This window comes from Didymosphaeria variabile (assembly GCF_027946475.1).
Source record: "Didymosphaeria variabile strain IMI 356815 chromosome Unknown scaffold_3, whole genome shotgun sequence".
Classification (NCBI taxonomy): Eukaryota; Fungi; Ascomycota; class Dothideomycetes; order Pleosporales; family Didymosphaeriaceae; genus Didymosphaeria; species Didymosphaeria variabile.
In genome coordinates this window covers 14,922-26,924 of record NW_026611622.1, presented here as the reverse complement: position 1 = coordinate 26,924, position 12,003 = coordinate 14,922, and the positions used below count along the sequence as shown (strand labels likewise).

Here is a 12,003-nt window from a genome sequence, read left to right as displayed (position 1 = left end):
GATGAACATATATAAAATCAGCGCATAACGAATGCATTCGGAAGATGACGCTGGTAGATTTGTCTGCGGAGCTGCAGATGCGGAGAGGAGGCGATGGATGACAAAACTTGCCAAGTCATGGAGACGTGTGGGCGGTAATGATGAGTTGTTTGCTTGTTGGAAGACATTTTGTAGACGTTTAAAGACATTTCTGGTGGTTATATCGCAATTGCTTTCGCAGAGGTACCATGCATCCTCGGGGGTGGCAAATGGGTCCAATTGCCACTCGGATATAGGCGGAATGCCACTTCCTGTACCAAAGTCATCTTGCGCTTCGAACTGTGGCTGTCGCATGATAAGCATTGAAACCCTATTCATGTATGAGCTTGATCTTGACAAACGGAGAAATATTCTCACCAGCTCACCATCCTCGCTGTGAGAGGACTTGTTTGTCTCACGGCGTTGATGCCACCCCTGAGATCGACAAGTCTTTTAACGCCGTCAACGTGCATCTCACTGACTTCCAGGTTACCCTTGCCGAACTAAAGTTTCATGGCATCAGCGTTATCCTAATATGCTCGGAGCGTAGGCTAGTGTAAGAGAAGCTCACTTCAATCGCCGCAAGGGTGATCACAGAATTCATGGTACCGTCTTGGACGGCGAGTGATGTGTCTTCGACCTTCCGGCGAAGCAGCGCGACAGAGTCAGCCATCAGTAGTTCCGATGTTTGGAAGCCCTTCTGAGCCCACAGCTCCTCGTCGAGACATGCCGTCTGAAGCGAGACGTGAAATAACGCTGGATCCCCCAGCGCGATTGGCCTGCCCGGTAAGCAAGCGAACGATGGACAGAGGCCTTGGGACTCGTGTGTGTTGGGTGAACTCACCACCAAGAAACTAGAAATGGATTCGAAGTTGCGCTAAGGTCTAGAGGGTAATACTGAAAGGCGATTTTGTGCAGGACTAGACTGTTTAGTTAAGCCCTGACACATTGCGTGATGATGGCTCACGTACAGGTATGAATGAGTCGCTGAATTTGTTCCCGGGGAAGCCGGGTCTGCGGGTATGAATCAAAGGGGTCCATATCCAGAGATCCAGGCCGGTAGTGTGTCAATGTTCCCGAGGATGCCTCAGGTGACGGTGTCGTCGTATCATGATGCCACTTTGGAGCAGCCGGTGGCCCTGTCAAGGGTTCGTTCGCGTACACGCATATGGCTTTGCGCTTTTCGCAGCGCGAACACCGCGGCAACCGCAAATCACAACCGAGCTTTGACTTGGCGCATGCGGCACACGACCGTCGCAGCGTTTGGCCCATTGCAACATAGCATGAAGCCCATGCGAGTGTCTCCTAGGTGCGAATATTCGGGTTGAAGAATGGCAATGGACAGGTCTTAGGTGTGAAGTTATGTCCGTCGCGCTAGGCCAAAATGATGCTAGAGGTCATCGGAGGTTAGTCCATTCCTGGACCTGAAAATGTGGAGCGCGCGTGCGCGCTCACACTTCGTAAACACTCATGTCTCACGACCCAGAGAGAAGACTATCGACAGGCGGCCTACCACCAATCAAAATCTGTGAGCAATATCTCGTCGAGGAAGTCCCAAGCCACGATAGCACACCCTGTTATACCGCCTGGGTGCGCGAAGAGATTGTGCAAGTTCCCCCGGGATGGTCGGCCTCAGACTTTGACATCGCAAACGAACGCCCCCAATGGTCCCTCTAAATCTATGATACAACGCCCCAAGCTGCCGATCCGGACCATCTCAAGGCCTTGGCCGAGAAGGTGCACAAGGAGACGCGCGAAGAGCGTGAAGTAGGTGGTCGCTCCCAGCCTGATCGCATCGATGTCTGGGGCATGCCATTTGCTGCCTACGCGTCTGAAGAGGAGAGAATCACTAAGTGCAAAGCCCATATTTTCGCGGAGGTCGCCGCGAGAGAGGCTTCTGGAGACAATGACTTTCACGTCCCGGAACTGCGCGGCCATGACCAATGGAACCGAGCCATTTTCATCATCGACCAGCCCGAAAAATCTTGGAATGAGAATGAAGGTGGATTCATCGCTGTATATTGGGATCCTCATCCCGGCTATCTAGATTTGCTTGCGCGAGCATATAGCAAGGACTATCAAGGACCAACGAGAGCATTCCGCCATACTCGTGATGAGTTGGGCCAGCTCTTGGGGACGTTGAGGAGTTCCTTCTAGCTGTTCTGCTCTGGTGATCATCTGATCCTCCAAATACGGTCATTGGTTCTGGAAAGAACATCTAGAATGTATAGAGTAAATTCTCAATACAAACCATAGGTCTATTCGTATAAATCCAGTAGTCTACAAGCCTAGCAGACCTCAATCCCAGAATACCTCCTGATAATATTTATCGTATATAGCTCAGCAGCCTGCTACTGATGATTGAGATGTTGTGTGCATGGGTGACGACGTGCAGCGACTGCTGAGACACGATACCGGCACTGGTAGCAAGTAAGCTCTTGATTACCGCGATTTACATGTTCTACTACAAACACACTTGAGACTGAACTTAGATATGGGATTACATGACCTCTATCGTTCGTCGCCTATTCCATTTTCGTGGATTTACGATGAGTGAATTAGTCGCGTGTCCGAAACCCGTTTCGTTCCTCGGACTAGGGGAAACTGCTTGCATCGCAGTAAGAAAATATATTCAAGTATGCTTAAGGACACCGACACTGCAGAATGCTTCAAGAATACCATATCTGAGAATCTCGCTTTTGCGAGGGACCTGTTGCAGAGCTACATCAAGAACCCCTTGTGCGAATACTGCCGAGCATGCTGTTCAAATTGCGGCATGGACCGCTTCAGGTTCAATGCCAAAGTTGTAACAAGGGATAACCGAGTTCACGAGCGATTGACATCCGACTCGGTATACGCAAGCGGGTGTGAGAAGAGATTGAAGTGGCTCAGCGCCGCTTGCGGGGGACTGTCAGGCTCAGTTTTTATTGTTGGCTTCGGAAATGAAGCGGCTGTCAAAGATGCTACTTGTTTGCCTCAAAGTGACTGTCCCTTCTGTTGATAGGTCAGGGCACAATTTGGAAGTCAATGCAAGCTTGTTACACGACATTGCCGCGCTAGTCAGACCTCCACATCTACTCGTAACCACGTGCCAGCGCTCTGCGTCGAAGAGAACCCCAAGTCGGCATCGCTGAATGTCATGCTCGCCGTGAACAGGACCAAGTGGGGAGATGGCTATGACGAGCTTCAAAAATTGAAGCAGGGCCTCGAGACAATCTTCACGATTCTGTCAGAGGTATTAGAAGGTATGCTGAGCAAGCTTCTTTGTACCTACCATTAATGACCATTTTAAGAACAAGACAGAAACTAAGCTATAGAACATCATGTACTTACTGCAATTATTTCTATGTATTCTCAACGCATCCTCAGGCGTCTGAGATTCTTGGCTAGGAATAGGGGAACCCCTTAACGACCCCTTAGAGTTGTCCTAAGCGAAGCTATTAATTCCCTCAAGCAAGTTAATTAGTAGATGTTGCGCAATCTACCCGTCCGATTATTTATAGAAAGAGCTAAGGATGTTGTAAGACTAGCCGACTTATGGACTAGACACTAGAAGCGGGCGGAATTAGAGGATCTGGTAGAAGGCATTTACCGGCTAAAGCAAGTTAGAGATCTTTAAGCCCTTATGGACTTAGTACTAAATCGTGCGATGTGCCTAAGTCCAAGGCAAAACCTTGTTAATATCGTTATTAAGGTGTCGAGGTATTAAGAGGCTGTAAGATATTTATATCGCACAGCCAGAAAATTTCCCTCACTGCGGCGAATAAAGGTTGTAAACGTTAATTTACCTAAAGAGGCTTTTGCCTAAGTTTTAAGTGAGCACCTTACTCCACTACTCGCATCTACGATTGCAAGAATTAGCAGAACCTACTAAGGGCTAGATATAGCCTACCTCTGTCGTCTCCTAAAGATGAGTAGTCCTACGCTCAACGACCAGTTCGCTATTTAAATAAAGAAAACATTACGAGAGGTAAAGATATATGCTAAAATTCAACTTATTTTTTACTATAAGCTTAATGCTTCGAGTCTACCGCCACGAGTAGTTTGTTCTAGTAAGGATGCATGCTTCCTGTGTAATGCCTTCCTTGTAATATATAGGAAGATGCATACGCCTTACTACTATAGGCAATTATATCCTGGATGGAGATTGCCATTAATGCCCAATCTCATTAATTTGGATCGGAGACTCAACTCAGCGCTAGAAGATCGCATTAAAGATAGTTTAAAGATGCTGCTCTTAAGAAGACAAATGCTATATATCTATTTCCGAACAAGAGTATATTGCTTACACTATAATTATCTGCATCAACATTGCACACGTTAGCTTTGGCAGAGGCAACTAAACAGAAGGTAGCATCTGCAATTAACTCTTTAGCGGACGACACAGTCAAACCTTGGGAACACTTAATATTATCTAAGGGCCGAGCATCGCTTTCCTTCTTAGAGGATATAGAGGGCGTGTCTTCCGTACTTAGCTTAGGAAGTGCTATCACGATAGGAGATAAAGTTCCTAAGATACACTTGTCGGAGCAGTATGCGACGTAACTATCCTCGTAATATAGTCCTTAAACAACCCACCGCAAGGTCATCTCAAGCGACCGTGCACAACTGGTAAAGGGTGTGCCACAGTTCAGCAGTATTGGGACTGCGCGCGAACCACAATTTCATACTACAGGGTGCCTTGAGCTTCACGTTGAGCACACCGCAGGACCAACCTCAGATGCAAATCGAAACAAATTAGAGATTATCTACAGCATCGAATGGCTTTCAGTAGAAAAGGCGAGGAAGTTAATAGATCACAGAGCGGCTGTCGTTGCAGATGTGGAGGCGCTGCAAGGCCAAACCTTGTACGAGCTAGGTAGTCATAGTGGTATACTCATCATGGCTCGAGGAAGTTTTGTGAGAATCATACCTCGAAAATACGAAGACACTATGGAGGGGGTCGAAAGGACACTCTGTGGTATAAGGTAGGATTCTACTCTGATATTTAGTACTTAGATAGCCTCCGAAAAATAGTTTACGTTTAGCTCACGACACACACCTCTTCGGGAGAATACAAACCCACATGTCGATTTTCGGACATCTGTGAGCTGCTGACGTGGCTGGAAACTCGGGAACGGGTATCCAATCCATGTTTGGGACAGGAAAGTAAAGGGCGATTGCAGCGTAAACTGCCAGTTCCCATTTCGACTATCATCGCGGAACGTCTGAGAACCACTTATGTGCCAATGCCTCGTTAGCTGTGAGCCGCCGAGTGGGGTCCACATTCATCATCCGTACGACAAGGTCCTTGAATTCAGGGTCGATGTCCTGCCACAATGCAAATGGCCGTCTTGGGTTGTCCGCATTGAAGTCCGCTGCTACCATCGCAATGAGTTGAGCCCAGGGACTGTTGCCAAGGTACTGAATCAGACCATCTATACCCTCTAGATCAGAGAAGTAAGAAAGCTGACGTTCGAGAACAATGTCCAAGAGTTCGATGCCCTCTGGAATCTCTTCTTCGTCTACTGCGAGTACCACTCGTTTCGTCATGGCATAGATGCACTGTAGTGCTTCAGATCGGGGACTGTCGAAGATTGGAGAGACTTACCACAAGACCAAAAGAAAACATATCTGACGGCGTGTGCACGTCAGCCGATGCGTGCGCCTCTGGACTTCGCCACATCCAGTTTCCGACTTGCCTTCCCCTAATAACAGAACCTTTGGGTACATAGGCCGCATCCTCAATGTCCGCAACCTGCACTTGCTCAACTGCCATTTCGCCATCCTGGTCCTTCCATTCTATCAAGATGTTGTTCGCCTTGATATCGGTATGAACAATTCCTTTGCCATGCAGAGTAGCGATTCCACGCAGGGCATCTCGGAGAATTCGCTTGGTTATGGGAAGCGGAACTTCATTTTGGACAAAAGACAGAAGGTGGTCTCGAAGGTATTTATAGACGAACACGGATTCGTCGGGGCAGGCATCGTCAGACACACGTAGGAGGTAGGGTGAGCTCCGAAGGTCGTCGAACATATCCTTAAAGTATTTAAAGTCGTGTGGCGCAACACTTTTCAAGACGTACTTCTGGTCGCCAGACCTAACAACCGTTACGTTAGTGTTTGTAGGTCTATGTTCATCTGGCTCACGTCGCAAGATACACGCGTCCCTGGTTCCCAGGTTTGTCTTGAAGAATGCGTTCGACGAGGTAGCGACGGCCTGACTGGCCCAAGACTCGCGTGAGTGCAGCCGCTCGTGTAAGCGTTTGGGCAGACATGTTTGTAAGAGTTAATGACGAAACAAATGGGTCAAACACGAGTAGAGTAGTTCGCACTGTTCATATCTAATCGCGAAAGAATGACGAAGGCTTGATGACCGACAGTGGTCATCAAGAACGACAGTGAAAGGGCGATGGATGAGACGGCATAAGCGCGGCGCGTAACGTGATGGTTTCGTGGAGTTGCATAGTCCAAGCCTTTTCTCCGCTGATTAAGTGGGGCGCTCAGGGTGCGCTGGCACTGACTGTTTGCGCGCGTTGCGACCTGCATCTTCAGCGTTACGCATTTGCCGTACATTGTGGCCTTTGTTTCCTACGATATAAACAATTACGTTCTCAGGTCTCATTTTCAAGCATCACGGCTTAGCCTCTACCCTCCTGCTGCCGCTATTCAATTTGTACACAATGACGCCAGAATCGTTACATCCAGCCGACCATCTCCAGAAGCGTCGTCGCGCCCACCGCACATCCAAAAACGGCTGCAGTGAGTGCAAAGCGCGCCACATTAAATGCGACGAAAGTCGACCCAGATGCCCTAATTACATTAAGACTCAGCGTACTTGTTCTTTCCCGTACTCCCGGAGAAGTCTTTCTACTCCTGCAACCCTAGCGACCATCGCGATGGCTAGTAGAGCTGGTTCTTATGTGCCTGGGAAGGTTACAGCGTGCTGTCAATTCCAAGGTGCGCTATGCCCGAGCTGGCATGGCTCAAGTGTTGCATTGCAATGCAACCATTAGTAGCCTCGCAGAGGTCTGAGTACTGCACCCCGGTCTAGAGCTTTGGGTGCCGCCCTAAGCGTTAATGGCGGCGCAACCAGGCTTAGTCGTCGCTTTAACCGAGATGGTCTTAGTGACCATAGTGGTGGGATGGGAGCTTATTATGGCTACTACGCCGCAACGGAATTATGGGACTTACGTCGATAATAGTAGCAACTAATTAGATTATATAGGAGAAGAATACGATTATAGGTTAGATACTAAGTATAATATAAATATATAAGAAGTTACGTAATTAGATTTATAGATCTATAGATACTAAGAATATAGAGCTATAGAGCTAGGATCTATAGATCTATAAGAATCTATAGATAGAGCCTATAGAGCTATTTATTAGATAGTAGTATATAGAGATAATAGGTTACTATAGGGTAAGCCTTTATTATTAATCTATAATATAGTTCTCTATATCTAGTTTTCTTATAGAAGATTACTATTAAGTCTTTAGTAATATATTCTTATAGTAGTAATTAATTAATATTTATACCCTATATAATCTATACTACCCTATATACTACTTATCTCTTACTAGAACCCTAATAGGGCTATAGCTAGTAATATAGTCCTAGAGGCCCTATTATACTTTAATAATTATGTCTTAAGAGTCTCTATAGGTATATACCTAGATTACTAGTATTAATAATAGCTCCTATAGTAAACTAACTAATATTATTAGACCTAATAGACCTAGTCTAGATAAAGAAATAACTTAACTACCTTAATAAAGAAAATACTAGGGCTAAGGAAGCCTATAAGTAATTAGTTAAGTAAGTTAGAGTTATATTAGAAGGAATAGGGGGAGGAGCTAATAATATAATAAAAGAGTAAATCTAGTAGATAGAACTCTAAATAAGAAATAGACTACTAAAACTTATAGATTTAAAGAAGTTTAATAGTACTTAAACTAAACTTAGGAGATTTCTAGTCTTAATATCTCTTTACCTAGACCTAAATTAAGAATATTTTAGAAATAAAGACTAAAAGGTAGTCTATATAGCTACCTACTTTACTAGAAAAGTAATAGACTAGTTTAATAATTACCTTATAAATTAGAGAATAAGCTAAGTTAATAACTAGAAAATAGAAACTAATCTTATTTTTATAAGCTATACTTATTTTAAGGGAAAACTATAATTAATCTTTAGTAATATTAATATAGAATATATAGCTAAATAAAAACTTTTAAAACTCTAATAAACTAAGATAGTAGTAGCTTATATATTAGTATTTAAGTAGCTAGCTAATAAGGTCTTAGACTATAGAGAAAGGGCCCTAATATAAAGATTCTATAAAGGACTAAAGTTAGATATTAGGTATAAAATAATTAGAATAGAGAAGCTAATAACTCTACCTATAATAATTAAATAAGCTATCTAAGTAGATAATAAGTTATTCCTATAGAAGTAAGATAATAAGAAAGGAAGTAGATATAGTATAAATAGCTAAAACTATAAAACCTATAATAAAGGGGACCTAATAGTCTTAGATACTAATAAAGAAAAGAGATTAAGTTAGAATATAATAAAGAAGAAGTAATATAAAAAAGATATCTACTTTAGCTATAGTAAAAAAGGTTATATAGCTAGAAACTACCTAAGTAAAAGCTAGAATAAGTCTATAAAGGGTACTAAAGAGAAACTAAAAAAATAAAAAACTTTAAGAGATACTAAGGAGAAACTAGCTAGTAGTAAGAAATATAAGGCTACCTATTAGGCTAAGTACTTCTAGGATATATATATATTATATATAAAAATAAAGAAAGATATAGGATACTAGCTAATAGGTAAAAAGTTAGTAGTAACCTAAAAAGAATAAATAATTCTATAGCTTAAGAAATAAAATACCTAAGTTCTAGGATTTTTTAATATAAGTAACTTAAATAGTAAGTTAGATAATAAGAAATAGAAGAGTAGTTTAGATAAATTAGTTAATACCCTATTCTAATTAACTCTTTAAGGGGAGAAACCCTTCTCCTTATTACCTATATAAGAAGTACCTATATCTCCTAGAAAGAATATCTATATTAGAGAAATAGAGTACTTCTAGCTAGAAGGACTAGCCCTTAAGGTGGCTAAAATAATTAGATTAACTAACTTTAAATAGTAAATTAAGGGAATATGCTTTTACTATAAAAACTTATATAGGAAAATAATCTATAAAGTTTATAAGAACTAGAAGATCTAGTTTCTAAGAAATACTAAGTTTACTAGCTTTAATAAGTAGGTTAAAAGAAATATAATTCTAGTAGTAGAGATACTAGATAATTAAACCTAGACTTAAATAGCTAATAAAATTAAGTAGGTAGATAAAGTATATATATTCTAAATTATAATAAAATACTAGATTCTAATTAAGGAAGAACGTTTAAAGGATAAAATTAAACCTATAGAGGGGGATAACTTCTAAATACTAACTAAGTATTTAGTATATTATAAACTCTTATAGATATTATATATAGTAAATAACTATCTAATATACTATTATAATTACGGTAGGACTAAGTAAGGCGAGTAGGGAGGATTATACTTAGAATATTAGTAATAGAGGTAAGCTAGATTAAGCCCTATAGGCTAGCTAGATAGGTAGCTTATATTATTTATTACGTAATAAGGTCTAGTATAAGTAGGAGACCCTAGGGACCTTAGAGACCCTAGGGACCTTAGGAGGTTCTAGGACCTTAGAGTCTAGGTAGAATCTCCTAGATAATAAAGAATAGTATATAGTCTAAAGAGACTTTAGAATCTTTCCTATTTTTTATAGTTAAAATTCTATAGTTAAAATTAGAGTACCTCTTCTATATTAAGATCTATTAGTCTTTTTATATAATTATTACCTTACCTTCTATAGTAAGGTTAGGATATTCTTTTACTCTCTTATTATTATTTATCTACTCTTGTCCACTAAATACCTATAAGGTATAACCTAGGTTAGGTATATAGAAACCCCTTATAATACTTTAACTACCTAAAGGTATAAGACGTAATAGTAATACTAACTAGCTTATAAGTATTAAGGGCGGTGGCTAGAAGTTCTACTTCTAGGCCTATAACTAGTGTAGCTATAGTTATAACTAACTAGGCTAATTAGATTTAATAACTCTAAGAGTAACTAGCATAATTAATAGAATAGTTTTAGGGATAGGTAATAGTTACTACCCTAATTAAGGGAATATTTAAAGTCCTAGAACTCTTTAATAGGAACTAAGAAAAGTTAAAACTATTCCTTACTAATATAAAGCTATATAATCGCTCTTATAAAGCTACTATAGGTAAAGAATAAGACTAAATACTAGCTGCTAGGATATATATAGTAGGATAGGCCACTAGGTGGATATAACCCCTAGTAGATAACTATATAGAAAATAAGGATAATATTAAGGAATATTAGAAGGACACTAAACTAGTCTTTAAGGATTAGAAGTTATTCTAGGAATAGATAACTATTATATTTAGTAAAGTTAATAAGGTAAAGTAGGCTAAGTAATAGATCTAAAGACTAAAATAAACTATATTAATAGGTAAGTATACCTTATTATTTAAATAACTCTAAGCTAAAATAGACTAGGATAATGCACTACTCTAATTAGCGTTCTATAATAGTCTAAAAGAGTTAGTAAAAGACGGCCTTATATACTATATAGAACCTAATAACTTAGAAGCACTAATAGAACTAGCTATATGTATAGATAATTACCTATATAAGTAAAACTAGGAAAAGTAGAAAGTAACTAAGCCTATATATTACTAGAAAGCTAATACTTAAAAAAGGCGCAACTATAGAGATAAATAGAATAAGGATAGTAATATAATAATAGGGGATAAAGTATAAACTAAGAGGGAATATACCCTATAGTAAAAGAAGTAGGATAAGATCTACTAATAATACTTTAAGAATAAGGCTTACCTAAGTTATAGAAAGTAAGGGTATTTTAAAGCTAACTACCCTAACTATAAGGAATAAGGTAAAAGAGCTAATATAATTAGGGTAGCTATAGTAACGCTATAACTAAAGATACTAGAATTAGGTAAAGTCCCTAATAATACTATAATACTAGATTCTAAGGAGGAATCTTAGGAAACCTAACTAACTAATCCTAAGGGGTATTTAGATAAAGATGGCTACTAAGTTACTAAGGGAGGTATAGTAGTATATAGGGTAACTAAGTAGTAATACTAGGTCTATAGAGAACTTAGGCACTAAGCTAGGTAATACTATATAAAAATAAAAATTATAGGACTAAATACACACTAAATATATAAATAGGTAGTAACCTATTAAGGGAAGCTATAGAACCCTACCTAGTAACTTAAAATAGTTAATATATATATATAGAAAGAGTTCTAGTAATATTATATAATAGACTACTCCTACTACTAGAATAGAAGGAGCTGGGTATAAGAAAACTAAGGGGATAGGGAATACTATAGGTTAGAAAAAAATAAGTGTAAAGATAGAAACTATTATGTATACTAATTTAACGTCTAGAAAAGGAACTATAGGCCCCTAGTATAGGAGGTATACTATATAGATAACTACCCTATTTATTAGAACTAGAAATACTTAATAGGTAATTAGCCTAAGGGCCCTAATTAATATAATAAAACCCTATAATATAAATACGCAGATATGTGTCCTAAGTAAAAAGATATAGACTATATAGGAACCTAAGAATAGATAAACTATAGAAGGTAAAAATACCTTAGATACCTTAGTAAAAAAGAATCTATAGTAATAGATCTATTAGATCTAAACTATAAGTTTATACTACACTAGGAGTGTAAGATAATAGGCTATTAGTAGTATAAAGAAATAGGTAAGGAATTAGAACGCCTACGTATACTTATAGTAAGCTAATAATAGAGGAGAGTAATAATAGAATACCTAAGGAATGCCCTAGAAGTAAGGTCTAAAGTATAATACCTAAGGGGAAAGGTATTAAACCCCTTTAGAA

The 12,003-nt window shown here is 39.7% G+C and overlaps 1 protein-coding gene across 1 annotated transcript; it reads right to left on the bottom strand.

The window, feature by feature from the left end:
• Nucleotides 1-5,211: 5,211 nt before the first annotated feature.
• On the bottom strand, nt 5,212-6,034 carry N0V89_003375 (uncharacterized protein; the record flags this gene model as incomplete). Its single annotated transcript, XM_056212177.1, has 2 exons — nt 5,212-5,562; nt 5,609-6,034. The coding sequence occupies 2 exons, from the start codon at nt 6,032-6,034 to the stop codon at nt 5,212-5,214; spliced, it is 777 nt and encodes a 258-aa protein (XP_056072485.1).
• Between the last annotated feature and the right edge of the window lie 5,969 nt (nt 6,035-12,003).